The sequence below is a fragment of the Nipponia nippon genome, unplaced genomic scaffold (assembly GCF_047370975.1).
Source record: "Nipponia nippon isolate SJK-2023a ecotype South Korea unplaced genomic scaffold, ASM4737097v1 scaffold_7, whole genome shotgun sequence".
NCBI classification, from domain to species: Eukaryota; Metazoa; Chordata; class Aves; order Pelecaniformes; family Threskiornithidae; genus Nipponia; species Nipponia nippon.
In genome coordinates this window covers 34,885,545-34,900,611 of record NW_028262391.1, presented here as the reverse complement: position 1 = coordinate 34,900,611, position 15,067 = coordinate 34,885,545, and the positions used below count along the sequence as shown (strand labels likewise).

At 55.2% G+C, this 15,067-nt stretch overlaps 1 protein-coding gene across 2 annotated transcripts; it reads left to right on the top strand.

The window, feature by feature from the left end:
- The first annotated feature begins 472 nt into the window (after nucleotides 1-472).
- IRX6 (iroquois homeobox 6) lies at nucleotides 473-5,113 on the top strand. Of its 2 annotated transcripts, XM_087739889.1 has the most exons (7): nucleotides 473-583; nucleotides 1,723-1,968; nucleotides 2,192-2,301; nucleotides 2,571-2,878; nucleotides 3,009-3,497; nucleotides 3,722-3,823; nucleotides 4,076-5,113. In XM_087739889.1, the coding sequence occupies exons 1-6, from the start codon at nucleotides 539-541 to the stop codon at nucleotides 3,820-3,822; spliced, it is 1,299 nt and encodes a 432-aa protein (XP_087596015.1). In that variant the 5' UTR covers nucleotides 473-538; the 3' UTR covers nucleotide 3,823; nucleotides 4,076-5,113. The 2 variants fall into 2 exon arrangements, with proteins under 2 accessions (XP_087596015.1, XP_087596016.1); XM_087739890.1 differs by lacking the exon at nucleotides 3,722-3,823 and having other exon boundaries at nucleotides 515-583.
- The last annotated feature ends 9,954 nt before the right edge of the window (nucleotides 5,114-15,067 follow it).

The window sequence follows — 15,067 nt, the reverse complement described above, 5'->3', positions numbered from 1 at the left end:
CTGCCTTTGACGTGCATCGCAGCACAACATTAAAACAACATGAAACAAGTGCTGCGAGCGGGCGCGGGGCGCTGCCTGCTCCTGCCCGCCGCTGCCTGCTCCTGCCGGCAGGGCCGTGACGTCACCCCGCTCCTCGCCCACCGATGAACGCTAAAGACCTATAGAGCAGAAAATAATACAACAAGCAAGCTCCGTATCTTGCAAGCCCTACGTGATTTTCCCCCCCTCTTTGAAAAAGCCCCTTTGCACTTAAACTCTCTATACACGTGGGGTGGCTTTTTAAACTCTCTATGCAAACATATTTATTAAGAGCGATGGGAAGTGGGGGGTAGCCTATTTTTTTAATCCAGGCACCAACCCCCCCCCCCCCGCCTCAGATGTCTGGCTGCTTTTCTTAAGTGCAATCATCTATAATTGAGCAAAAAAAAAAAGGCATACGTGGAAATGTGTGTGTGAGAAGGTGCATCTTGAAGCAGGGTTTAGTTACAATCGATCTTGGGGGGAAATATTGCCTATGGTCCAAAAATAAGGAGCAACTATGTCCTTCTCTCAGTTCGGATACCCCTACAGCACCACTTCACAGGTAAGGCGAGTGAGCAGCACTCACTTTTGTTCAGATTCTGCTGCTGCTGTCCAGATGTCTTGTTCCCCCTCCCTTTTTTTCTTCCCTTTCCCTTACTTAGAGTCTTTTTTTAAAAGGGCACATCTGGAGCCTTTTTTTAAAAAATGTGCGTGTGTGTTTATGTCTCGTTTGTGTTGTGCTTAAACAAATAACTCGCAGCGTGCACAGCAAAGGCGTTTAGGAAACCGGTAATTCCTCCTCCTCTCCCTCCCCCCCCCCCCCTCACCGTTCAGTTTTAAGTGCAACAAACAAATAAATACATCAATCCCGGCTGCGGCCGATTTCCAAGCCCGCGGAGCCGCCGCGCCGCGCCGGGCGCTGCCCCCGCCGCGCCGCAGCCGCCCGGGCCCCCGCGGAGGGTGCGGGGCAGGGGGACGCGCTCGGCGGCTGGGGCTGGGGCTGAGGCTGGGGCTGGCGCTGGCGAGGCTGCGGGTCCGGGCTGTGCCGTTTCCTCCACCCTTCCTCCCCGGGTCGGTCCTTTTCCTGTGTTTTATTAGGATCTGTCGGGAGGTTTTTCCCCCCCATACGGTCTCCGAAGGACACCCCCCACCCACACCCAGGCACCCTGTATTAACTAAGTCGTCGCTATACCGTACCTCGAGTCACGATTTATTTGGGTAGAACTATTTATACACCGTAATCACTGCAAGATGTGCCTCCCTCGCTTGGGAAGTTAGCTGTCTCCTTGAACTTATTGAAATCAAATGCCTTCGATTGCGTTAGCTGACATATTTACTGCTTTGTCTATTGTCAAATTAACTGTAATCGCAACTTCTTGCCTTTAAATCAATGCAAACGGGCCGAGCGGGGGTGGGAAGGAAGGAGCCGTACGGATCTTTTGCCATTTTCGAGAGCAATTATTTCCTTAAAGTTTTGCCTGCCTGATTAATCGTGCCCCCTTCCCAAGGGCTCCCGCTTCCCATTCCGTTTATTTCCCGCTTTCTATAATTAGTCGCTGCAGCCCGGGTTTCCTATCCCCCTCCTCACCCCCCCCCCCCCCCCGCACACCCATAGACGCGCACACGCTTCTCAGTTCCCCGCGATGGGGCTGCCTCGACAGTCACTCGGCGCCGTCCCGCTCTCCCCTCTCCTCTCCGCAGTTCTTCGTGCCCGCCAGCCCTAGCACGACCTGCTGCGAGGCTGCCCCCCGCTCCGGGCCGGATGCCTCCTCGGCGCCGGCCGCCGCCTCCCTCTGCTGCGCCCCGTACGAGAGCCGGCTGCTGGCGCCCGGCCGCGCCGAGCTCAATGCGGCGCTGGGCATGTACGGCGCCCCGTACGCCGCCGGCCAGGGCTACGGCAACTACCTGCCCTACAGCGCCGAGCCCGCCGCGCTCTACACCGCGCTGGTGAGTGCCCGCCCGGGCAGCGCACCGCGGGGGTGGGGGGTGGGGGTGCAGCGGGCGGCAAACGCCGTGGCTAGCAATCGGTGTCGGGGCCGGGGACCGCCGAAGGACACGGAACCGGCGCCGTCCCGTCGGGGGGGAGCGAAGGGACTTGGCTGTCGCGGGGACCGGGGGGCGGCGGGGGTCCCCTCCTGCTCGACGCCAAGCGCTGCCGCTTCCCTTGCAGAACCCCCAGTATGAAATCAAGGACGGCGCCGGCACGTTGCACTCGGGAATCGCGCAGCCCGCTGCCTACTACTCCTACGATCCTTCCTTGGGGCAGTACCAGTACGACAGGTAAAACCCCTTTGATCAGCGCCCGGCAGCAGGAGCATCCCCCTGCGAGGCGGCGGCCGACATCAAACGGCGGGGCGGGGGGCGCCGCGACCTGACAAACGTTGTGCAAAAGAAACGAGGCGCCCCGGGAGCACCGCTCAGCTAAAATCGGGCGGGCAGGGGCAGGCAGGCGGATGGGCAGGGCCACACCGGCCTGCGGCGGGGCCGGGCCGGGCCGGGCCGGGCCGGGGGGCTCCCGCCGGCCCCCCCTCGTAACCATCTCCCCGCAGGTACGGGACGGTGGATTTCAGCGCTTCGGCCAGACGCAAAAATGCAACGCGAGAGACGACGAGCACCCTCAAGACATGGTTGTACGAGCACCGCAAGAACCCCTACCCCACCAAAGGAGAGAAAATCATGCTGGCCATCATCACCAAAATGACCCTGACGCAAGTGTCCACTTGGTTTGCTAACGCCAGACGGAGGCTCAAGAAAGAAAACAAAATGACCTGGTCTCCCAAGAACAAAGCGGGAGAAGAGAGGAAAGAAGAAACCCCGCGGGAAGAGGAGGAATACGGCGCGGAGAGCGAAGGCAGAGGTAGAGGGGAGAGGCAGGACGGGCGCCTCGGAGGAGCTCGAAGTGGCGGCCGGGGGCGGCCCCCCCACCTTCCCCGCACCTGCACTAACGCCCTGCCGCCCCCTCCGCCCCGCTGTGTGTGTCCAAGCAGAGCAGAAGAGCTGCAAGGAGGACAAGGAGCTGCGGTTCAGCGACCTGGACGACCTGGAGGAGGAGGCGGAGGAGGAGGAGGCGGGGAAGCCGGAGAAGGGCCGGGCCAGCTCCCTGCAGGAAGCCCCCAGCCTCGGCGCGGCGCTGCCCGAGGCCCCGCGGAGCGACTGCAGCCTGCCCGGCCCCTTCCGCGCCTTTCCCTGCGCCAAGGCCCCCGCCGCGGACTTCGCCCCCGCCGCCCCGCCGCCGCCCTACGCGCCCGCGGAGAAGCCACGCATCTGGTCGCTGGCGCGCACCGCCGGGGCCAGCGCGGCGCGCAGGGGCAGCCCCGAGGGCCGCGGCACGGAGGGGGACGGCGGCGCGGCGGGGGAGGTGCCCCTGCCCGCCAAGGCCTTCCGGAGCTCCGCTTTCAACCTGCAGCCGCTCCCGCGGAGCTGCGCGTCCCACCGCGGCCTGGGGGAGCCGTGCCAGTACGCGGCGGCGGGCGAAGGTACCCGCGGCGGTGGGGCCGCGGGGACGGGGGGGACCGCGGGCCGGGCCGGGACACAGGGCGCGGCGTGAGCCCGCCTTCGCGCTGACCCCCCCCCGCCGGGCGTTGAGCCGTGCCCAGGTGCCAGGCGGGCTGCGGCCGAGGCTTCCCCGCTCGAGGCGAGCGGGCAGGGGCGGGCGGCGGGGCCGGGCCGGGCCCACCGCGAGCCGCTTGTGTCTGTGCAGGCTTCGGGCGGGGCGCCAGGGGCGGCCCGGGAGGCGCCGAGCCGGGCGGGACCTGCCTGGACAGGCTGCGGACGGCGTTCCGGCCGGTGCTGCGGCGGTGAGGTAGGTGACGGGCCGGCTGCCGGGGCCCACCTCGCACGAAGGGCAGGCCCGCCCGCCCGGCCCCGGGACGCCGGAGCGGCCCCGGCCTGGCAGCGCAACGCCGGGGCCACCGCTCTGCCCCGCTCCCGGAGCCCCCGTCCGGGCGGGGCAGCACCCCCTGGCCCCGGGCGCAACCCCGGGGCGGGCCGGCGGGGCCCGGCAGACACCGGAGCCCTGCCGGGAAACGCTCATCACCGCTTCTCCCTCCCGCAGGGCCGCCCGCCCCTTCCTGAGCGCTGGCGACGGGGCTCCGGCTGCAGCGTGGCTCTCGGCTTCAGCCAACGAAAGAAACCTCTCCCCTGGCCGGCGATGACCTCCCCGCCCCGCAGGCATCGCCCGTGGCTCTGCCTTCCCTGCCGTCGCCGGGGACGCGTCCCGCCGCGGCACAACGTGCTGCTCACATGGGGCTGAGGGGCGCGGCGGGCGGAGCGGCCGCCCCCGCGGGACCGGCGCCCCCTCAGCCGCCCGCCTGCCGTTTGTTCCGCACCCCTCATTAACGTCTTTGCCGACAAAAAAAAGAAAAACATTAATCTTTTCTCTTCTTTTTCCCCCACGTCGTGGTTTGGTTTTCCTTTTCCTCCCAAACCTGCTTCCTCCACTCCACTCGGCGCCCTGCTCCGCGGAGGGGCGCTGGTCGCGGTTGCTCCGCACCGTCCCCATGAGGAGGAGGAGCAGCGCAGGTTACGCCGGGCTGTTTATTTCCCGTCGCTGTACATAGATACCGCTGAAAGTATTTTTCAGAGTCTAATTAACGGGTGAGCTGAAGGCCGTGAAGCCGTCCTGTGACCCCGGCGCAGCCCGCCCGGAGCGGCCCCGGGCACCCGCCGCCCGGCCCGGGGCACGGCCGGGGCACCCCCGGGCAGCGGGTGGCGACCGGGCGGCGAAGTAGGACGTTGTTAGCGGGTCACCGCCGTCAGTCAGTGAAAAGAGCAGTGCTACACTTTGCAGGACAGACGAGAAAGGGAAACCGTATCTCTGCATTATTTCTGTTTAATTAAAAGTGTCATCAAACACTTTGTGTTCAGACTAATAAACGAAGCAGGGATGAGGAAAGAATGTTTCTTTGTTCCTGTCTCTAGAAGCAGTGGCAATAATTTAAATTAATAACTGTGGTAATTAAGAGGTCATCTATAGATCAACCCGATACCTGCTATTTCCAAGTTCACCGGGGTCAACATTTACATTAAGTCATTTGTGGTCAATAGAGTCCAATGAATTCTGCCTTAATAAATCAGGGAAATCAATCTTGAATATCGAGTAGACTTCTGTATGTTTACCAAAGACTACTAAGACAAGTGGGCTGCAGAGATGGGAGTCCTCTGGGTTTGCGACCGGAGAAGCAGCTCGTAGGGGAGAGGAGCAGCTGCAGGTCGGCGCGGGGAGAGGTGGCGGGGGCTGCCCCCGCCTTCGGCCCCGCCGGCAGCCGCGGCCCTTCCCGGGCAGGGGAGCGGAGCAGCCCGGGGCTGCGGGGCACCGGTCAAAGAAGGGAAACTTTCTCGGGCATTGCAGGGGCCAGGGCGGGAAACGGGGGCGGGGGGGACGGTAAGTGTACAGGAGGGCCAGCAGGTAACGGAGCGGCCGGGAGCGGGGCACGGCCCGCCGGGAGCCCCGCCGCAGACGCCCGGCCACGGGGCTTTCCGCGCCCCGGAGCAGCCCTGGGCAAGCGGCGGCGCAGGAGCCGCGGTCCGTTGCAGTGACCCGCAGCTTAGAGTAGGGGAAATTAAGCTGCGAAAAGATGAACAGTATGTCAAGTCGGATTTGAAGGATTAAGACTTGTAATAAAGAGTATTAGGCCCTTTCGAAGGGTTCTTGCAAGGCGACTTTTCCGCCCCTCCTCTCCCACCGGAGGGGACAGGTATTGTCTGCCCTGGGAACAAAGCGCAGGTTCCCCACGCGTGTCCGCAGCGGCCGGGCCCCGCTCCCCGCCGTGTCCCGACCACCTCCGCGCAGGGGAGCGAGCCGGCTCCCTCCGGCGCCGTTTGCCCGGCGGCTTTGGAGGAGGCGCCCCGGGAGGCAGCTCGGCAGCGGCCTCCGGGGCTGCCCACGGGGGACGAAACCCGCACGGCCCCCGCGGCCGGCCAGGAGCTCCCCCGAGCTGCCGGCTCTGCCCCGCGGCCCCGGCCCTGGTCCCCCCCGCAGCCTCCACGGCAGCGCCCGGAGGAGCCGCGAAGCCCCCGGGGGTGGTTAATTAGTCGGGTGCAGGCTTTGGGGTCTTTCTAAGGCAGGCACGAACGTAACCTCCAGGGAGTCTTACGGCTTTTATTTTTTATTTATTACTTTTACTCCCCTTTTATTAAAGGTCAAAGTGAGCGAGATGCAGATTATCCCGCCCGCCCAGGACTCCCCTGCAATCTGTCACGCCGGCAAGATATGTATTGCAAATCTCTCAAAATATAATCTCCGGGAATCATATTCCGAATACTGTTTTGATTAAAAACCAGAGCAGGGCTTGATGGAGAACTAATACCGGGAGCGGAGCCTGCGGGCGCCCAGGCACAGAACTAAAATAATGGGCTCGCGCGGGTGTCACAGGAACAAATTCAGCGCCTCCAATGCCGTAATAAACATACTTAAACCGCCTTCTGGCTGGGCTTTGCTACGCGCTGGGCTTTTTAACGCCGCTGAGCTCCGGGAAGTGACTCGGGTTGTCCGCCGGCGCGGTTCGATGGGAACCGGGAGCCTGCTCCGCCGGGACGGCGCGGGGAGACGGGGCCGGGGCAGCGCCACCGCCGCTCGCCCTCAGCCCGCGGGGGGAGGCACAAGCCAGGCGCGCACGGTGCAGACCCCGCTCCCCCCGCGGCGGCTGAGCCTAGCACCGGCCGGACCCCAGCCCCCCCCCCCCCCCCCCCCCAGCCACCCCATTTCGTTATTAAGGACCGGGTCTCCCCCTTTCCCTCAGCCCGCCGGGCCGCGCCACCCCCGCAGCCCCGCATCGCCCCCCAATTAGCAGCCGCGGGCACAGGCGGGAGCGGCTGATGGACGCGGCCCCCGCTGGGGCGGGCAGTTCCTACAACAAAGTTGCCGGGCTAATGGCCCCGAGCGGCAGCGGCCGGGCCGCGCACACTCCACTGCGCCCGCTCAAAGGCAGCGCGACCGCGGGGCCGCCGCCGCCGCCGCCGCGCTCGCTAATGAAGTTTTGTCAAAGACAATTACGGGCTCGGCGGGGGCAGGAGGCCGCGATGAAAAGGCGGCTTTATGCGGCCGAGACGGCGCGGCTCCCGCGGCCCTTCCTGCGCCCCCGCGGTGACCCCCGCGCCCGGCCCCGCTCCCCGCGGGGGCAGCCGCCCCGGTGCCCGGCCCCAGGTAGACGCAGAGACGGGCTGGTGCCGGCAATAAGCCCCTGGGTGCTCGTCAGCCTGATGTACGGACGGGCGAGGCAGCCCCGGAAAGCGGCGGGCAGAGGTAACGGGCGCCCCCCGCCCGCCTCTCGGCACCCGCGCACTTTCGGGCGAGGGGTGTCTGCCCCCCCTTCCCTCCCCGGACGGGCTGCTGCAACGGATTCCTGCTTTAACCGGGTTGCATTCAGCAACTGGGAGAATTCATTTGAAAACTGGCGACCGAGCTGGGAAAATCTGTTTGAAGATAGGCCAGAGAGACAAGACATGGGGGGCTCGGACTGTGGCTGCCTTCAGCTGCAGCTGGGCGGAGAGGAGGTGTGGAAGAGCCGGACAATCACCATCTCTCACCGCCTGTCCCCTGCTCCCGGCACCCGTGCTGTCCTCCCATCTCAGGTCCTCCGTCACCCGCTCCCAGCACTTCACCTCCCTCCCATCCCCAGCCAACACGGGTGGCACAAAACACGCTGGTTCTGCTAGCGTGACCCTTGGGGAGTCCTGAGAAGGTCTGGACGACAGGAGTCACCACCCAGATCAGCACTTTCCAGCTTTCTGAAGCACAACCCTCCTTTCAGGACCGTAGGAGAGAGGAAACCTTCCTTTATTCCAGCGCCAGCACATGGAGGAGAGGGGCTGTGACACTGAAATGGTCTGGGACAGCTCACCCCCAGCTGGCTGGTACGTTACTGTCCCCTCAAACAGATGCCCTGTCCCCCTACAGGTTTCCCATCCCACATTAAAGGGATGATTTTTACTGGCCTTGCAGCGGCAACAGCCTTGGAGATGCCTCTTCAAAGGTGGCTGCAGCAGAAGTTTTAGCATTATGTGGCTATCGAGGTTATGAAGCAATGGCTTGGAGCAATTAGTTCAAAATGATCTCAAAAGCTGCACAAGCAGCTCTCCAGGCCAGGTGTCATTTCAGGATCAAAGCATCTGTTAGGGGAAAATAATTTTTGCCATTGTATTGCCTTTTTTTTTTTTTTACCTACTGTTCATCTGAAAATAAATTACAGGCCAGAACAGGTGGATAACATTCTGGAATGATTTAATGATTTATTTAATCTGGATTCTCTTTCAATCTACTTAGCAGGATGAATACTTTTTTTTTTTTTTAGCCTGAATCCAAAAGCTGGGCTTTTCATCTAAAGAAGAGAAAATACCCTAATACACCGCTCTGCTGCCGTCAAGGTGTACTCCCCACTGCCGTTAGTAACCCAGCGGTGATGTCTGCCCTGCTGAAGGGCCTGAGGGGAAAACCTCAAGAAAACCAAGCAGAAGATTTTAATTTTTTTTTCTTTTTTGCCATCTTCCTAGTGCTTTAGATGTTATCTGCCCTTCCTGGGACCGTGTCTGGGTAATAAAATAACGGATTTTAGTGTTCAGTCACTGCTCCTTAAATCTTAATATGTGCGGGTTTAAGAACTAAGGCGACTGCTTTCTGGCTTTCCCGCTCGTTAGGACAGCTTTGTGTACCACTGATTGGGAGAGCAAACGGGGCAGTGGAGCCTGAACGGACACAGGAGAGATTTCTGCTGCAGACACCTATGGATCCGCTGACACGTAACGAGGCCGGGAGCGATTCCTTCAGGCACATTCACCCAAGGCCGGCACCCTGTTCCTCAGTGAGCAGACCCTAACACAACACTTTCCTTCTTGAGTAGTCACGGTTTTGCTAAAGACAGATTAGCAAAATCATCGCCCACTTACTCTGATGTGAATTTCTGACATTTGGTTTCAGCCGGAATAAGGTATTTTATGGGAAAGATACTCCCAGGACCTGTAACATGCTGAAATTCATGGGATAGCTCCCCGGATGGCTAGGTTTGGTGCTCGGGTCCCACCAGAGTGGTAACGCAGATGTGCAGAGTGTGACGGGAGCAGACAAAATGCTTTTAGATGGGGGGAAGGTTACAGCATATAGGAGGGGCTGTAGTTACCACTGCCAGGATGTTTCCCACTTTTGTGCCTGCCCACTTTAGCTTAATGGACTAAACTAAGGTAAACAGATCTTAAACTTGCTTTAAATCCATCAGACTCAGTATGTGCACCAGCAAAACCATATTTCTTGTTGTTTTTAACCCAGCACAGCTCTAAGTGTGAGTTTGCTACTAGGCAAGTTCCTGAGTTCATGCCACGGCACCAGCTCATTCACGGAGAGGCGTAGTTGGAAGGATTTCTGCATTACCAGACAAGACAGCCAGGTTGGTGAATGTGCCAGCCCCCCTCCAGACTGCCTGGGCTGGCAGAGAAGGGACTTGCCGCAGTTACCTGTCAGCCCTCCTGGTGAAGGGCAGGTGCTCTCGGCCACGCGGGCCATTCAAAAAAAGAGGCCCACAGGAACCGGCACCCAGAGTAAACGTGAAACACGTGAAAGCTAACTCCAGTTTTTAATCACAAATATAACAGTACGGGTTCCTCCACCCGACTAGGATGACTCATTCAAGTGGATTCACTTCTGAATTTTAAATATGCATGTCATCAATGTACAACACCTAAAAGATGCCCTGCACAGCCATCTGCTTAATAGAACATCTTAACTTTATTGAACCACTAAGAAACAAACAGCGACTGGAGCTCCCTGTTGCCACAACTGATCCCACTGTCGCTCATTACACGTAACAGAAAAATCAAGCATCCACATCACCATGCTCAGGTTTTCTCTACACAACCATGTGAAGCACGGTGGTAAGTAATGGGTTAGGTGCACGAGGAATCGGCCAACAAGGAACGCTGAGTCAGCAGCCTGCCGGGGATTCATGCTTCCCAGTTAAATCTTGTTTATCTGACCATGTCCTTCGCGGCTCCGCAGCCTCTGGCTGCGATTTATCCTGGGGAGGTCTGACAACCTGGTCACCATGCTCAGCCAGTACGAGAACAAGTGCTCCACGTACTGCAGGAGGGCAACTCACTGGTACCAGTGCTCAGACCTTCCTGCCAATGCTCTCTTGCAGTGTTCGCAGTAGCAGACCTTTCCTGGAGCTCGGTACTGCGTGTGGAGCGTGAGTCTCCTTGACGGCGCAGCTGCAGAGCAGCTTCCCAGAGTGAAAAGTGGGTCATTTGTTACACCCGTAGGACAACATGACAAACAAAGCTCTTTTGAGAAGTATCACTGGCAGCGAGCTGCTATCATGGACAATTCTGCTGCGGCGTTGTACCAGCAGCAAACCAGTCTGCTAGCCCATGATCCAAAACCAGCAGTGACTAAGGCTCCCACATGGGGAGTGAGGAGGAGTGAAGGAGTCTCCATGAATCACTGCAGCATGAAGAAAAGACCCGAAACATGAACAGCCCATGCTGCTAAGAAATGAAGTGTTGAAATTCTCCCAGAGCAGCAGCAGTTCTACTCTCCAGCCACCCCCTCAGCATTTATTTGCCTGGTTCTTCCCAAAGAAAGGCCAAAAGCACTGCAGAGTAACCCCACTGTCAGAGGGGAAGGTGGTACCACTGACTCATATATTTTCAGCTCTTGTACGCTGCCATTACTACTTTGACTTCAGCGACTTCAGCAACTTCAATATCAGCGAAGTGTTTCTGTGATGTTACCATTTAAAAGAAGAAAAGGGATACAGCAACCGCATTGTGTATGTCACATCAGCAGGTTCCTATTAGGCAGGTGTTTTTTGCACCGAACCCTGACATACCATAACCTCCGTGACTACACGGTGTGACACAGTGGCACACTGCAGCACACACATCATCAGGAACATGTAAAAACAAGAGTGTGAAAATCTCTCCACTAATTCGCCTATGAAAACAAGCACCAGCACGACTGAAAGCAGAAGGTCTCTCATGCGCAGGGTCAGTCCCTTCTGTTCCTTTCACTGCTGTTGCTTCCCCCGAGGCCGCAGCGACCCCCCCCTCGCTCACCCAGAGCCCCCCCAGCAGCGGGGGACAGGAGCCCCAGCAAAGGGACGTCGTCGCTGCTGACGGAGCTGCCGCCTCCTTGCACTACCTGCGCTGGTTCTTCCAAGGGCTACGCAACCAGGGGCCTCCCGCAGACCTCCCCGCAAAGGCACGTCGTCAGCTCAAGAGCTTGGCAGCATTTACCAGTGCTGAACATCAAGTGTGATTTTTAAATCTTTACACGATATTGCACAGAGATACAGAAAGCTAAAGACTTACAAAAATATAGCACAATTAGGGAATGATAGAAAACAATGGTAGGTAAAAGTTAACACAGGCGAGGACAAAGTAGTGTCTATGAAGAGAAATAGTTTCTTAAAACGTGTTAAATTACTGCTTTTTTAATGAGATACTCATATGCTAAATATTTCTGTGAACCTTCAGCACTCAGAGTAATGCAGATACTGCAGTAACAGCTGCCTTAGCTGGGGGAAAGGTAGCTTCCACAGGCAGGATTTCCAATTTCCAATTTCTCACCGCCTGTCAGAGCAGAGCTGATACACCTTCTGCTTCCATTTCGTCGTACCCTTAGTGAGTGCATCTCAGTGGAGACACTATATTCAGGGGCACATCTGCCTATCAAGGATTACAATTTACCTGTAGAAAAATCAATTGCCAGTAAAACTCTTCAAGTATCCTCCGGAATTCAGAAATGTAACGTATATTACTCTTCTCCCTGAACTTTCCCATAAAATATTGGCTTACTCAGTATTCTGTGGCAGGAAATTAATAAAACTTGTCCTAGTTCCTCTCAATTACAGCAATAATATAACCTCATTTTCTCTTCATACACATTTAAAACTCAGGCTACAAATATAATACACGGTATTCCGTAAATGAAGCAGATGTAATTACAGTGTGGGAGTGTAGTCTCAGGGACAACTGTACTTAGAGCACAGCTCCAAAAGATAACAACAAAGATGGTCTCTAAGTCGCTCTTCACCCCAAATCCTGAGGCTAACCGAGGGCTGCACCACCTCTAGCTCCACTCAGCAGGCATTACGGTTGGTTTAACTTGCAAAGGCTCACAAATGACATTTTAAGGGCTGAGGAGAACCAGGACAGAGCAATGACCCAGTGATCCCCACTTCTTTGTAGAACTACACGCTCTCCTTGTACAGAGATGCCCAAGTCTCAATCCGAAGGCTCTCTGGAGCGCAATGCAGTGCTTGCTACTCACTGCCCCCTTCACTGCCAACCGTCCGGTTGGGCTGATACAGCCGAGAAATCAAACCTGTAACAGTGATTACAAAATTAGCACCGCTTGAATTATTAGTTATGAAACTCAGTGCACTATAGATTTATGCACTATAGTTTTCTAAGCTTCATGGATATGTGGTGCTTTTTTCTCCTGGGAAAGCCATGACGAAGCCTAGTGGTTTTTTTCTTGGCTTCTGTATGGATGTCAGCAGAGTTTCATTGCATAGACCTAAATTTCAGGTCTGTGTTTTTGCTTATAGGAGCCCAAACAGCTCCGTCATGAGCGCAGCAGTCTGTGAAGGGATCTCGAACATCATCTGTCGCATGGTTAGTTCCCTCAGCCTCTCCCCAGAGAAAACTCTGTGCACACTATTTGTTTTCAGAATGCGCTGGTTTTTGTTCTCCAGAATGAAACTTTTGGCCCGATTTCTTATGGGAACAAAGCTCCTATAATCACTGTGGCAGAAGACAAACATCTGCCTGCCATTGCATAATTTCTTAAATTGACTGGCATATCTCAGCCAATTCCTAGCGTGAGGATGTGTGCACTCTGGCCTGCATCTCAAAAAAATGGAGAAAAAAGTTTTTCCCATTGACAACCAGAACAATTTCAGAGCCATCTTCCTCTCTAGAGAAACCCGGAGCAGCGGTGCTCCCGAGTCAGGCAATAGGCTGAAATGCCTGAAGTCCAGAGGGATTAATCCCGACCTCGGGGTTGTACTCATCCCCTGTGGTCACTCGAGCTGGCTAGGAATGGTGTGTTTGTTTCTTTTTTCCCCTACACACAATTGCTATGACGGATCACGCAAATCACGGCAGTGATGTGCACAATTGAAAACACAACCCAAAAGACATTTTTATACAAACTTGTCATGTGGAATACCAGGGGGAAGTATACTTTAAAGGACTAAAATGATTTTTCAACAAGAATTACTTGAGATAGAAAGTAGGGGAAAGACAGAGGGGAGCAAGAAGTGAAGTCCCCCAAACCCAGAAGGTATAATGAAATCTCTGCTAGAGCTCACTCATTTTCTTTCAGCCTTCCAGCCAGGTATACCGACATGTCTATAAAGCTCTGCTAGTGATGGTTATTAGTCCAAAGCCTGGATCACAATTTTACCCTGTATAAAGTGGAGAGAAAATCTAGATATATTCCTCCATAAGATGTCAAGAGAGGCTAGCACGACCTGCCAAATTCCCTGTCGCGGCTCACAGCAGGTTAAATTGCACGCTGGCAGCTCTGTGGCCAGTTGCACTATTTAAAGAAAGAAGCGCTACAGAGAGGTCCTACTTAGTACTTTGCAAAGGATGTGGGTTGTTTGCTCTGAGGTATGGTTTCAAGAGAACTGTTTGGGTTTAGGAGCGATATACTTGTTTATTATGTTGATAAATGACACATTTTTTCTACTTGATTTGTTGGGGACTGAATGACCTGGCAGTAAAACTGACTTGATATTGCCACTTAACTCTTATTGATGTCTTTTCCGGTTCACCTTCTATTTGCATAAATGAGAAACAGAAAGAAACCCCTGTTCTTTAACAGAAGCACATGGGATTCCCTGAGGAAGGTTGATGGATGTTGCAGACACACATCTCCCCAGGTACCAAACCAGTAACAACTTCTGTCCCCGCACTCTCACAGACCCCCGGTCAGTGACCCCTCGCCCCACCTTCAGCGAACGCCGAGCTGACAGGCCGGCAGTGTTTGCTCAGGCACGGGTTTGACACTTTAACATGTGAAGTTTGTGGGGAGGAACACGTGAGCGAACATGAAATTTTAATTTCTGTAATTAACCTTTCAAAAAAATATGGGACCTATAAATATATAACTATAAACTTAAATATATAACTATGCCTATAAATAGGCATTTTTATAAATTTAAAGAACTGTGAAGCTTTCTTATGATGGAAGGGACAAGAATAATTGCTTCTGAAAGAAAAAACAGAAAGACTGCAAGCCCTTGCACATCACAGGGCTGCAGCTTGGGGTTTTGTCTCACTGTTGCAAAGGTTACAACAATATTCCACAGCTGCATTTCACTTTACCATATCTTAAAATAAAATAATAGTTCAAAACAAAACAAAACAGAGGAGCATTTTTTGTTGCTTAATTTCACAAGGAAAAACCCCAGTGAATATATTAACATGACCTTCACATTAAGTGAGACTTCCACCGGGAGGGGACTTTGCCAGGGTCAAAACAAAACCTTCAGAGACTTTCACAGAAATCCGATCACCACCATAAAATTCTGGTAGTTGACCCTGAATACTCCAAAATTTAAGACATTTCAGGTTCAGATCCATAGTACTCGCTCACATGTTTGCAGAAAAATCTTGTGGAATTAAATGGAGGATGAAGATAGCAGATTAATTTCTATTCATCTTCGAGATCCATATTTTCCTGTTCTGTGCACTCCACGGTAGTGTTTTATATATATATATATATATATATATATATTTCTGTTTAATTTTATCAGACAGTTCCAAAGTCTTAAAAGAAATTATAAGTATCTTTATAATTCATAGGATTTTTCCCCCATAAGGCGTTTCTCTTCCTTTTGTTTACGTTTTGGGAGGAAACATCGGTAGTACAAAGAAACGGTGCTGCACAAAAAAACCTACCCCAAAAGAGATGCTGCAAAACAACAAAAGCAATGAACACAACCAGGAGGAGAAAACTCTGCAAGAGGGTCCCTGGTGGAAAGAAGGGAATGGAGTTTTACACACACAGACTCTTGTATTTTTTGATAAGCAGAAATCTACTCTT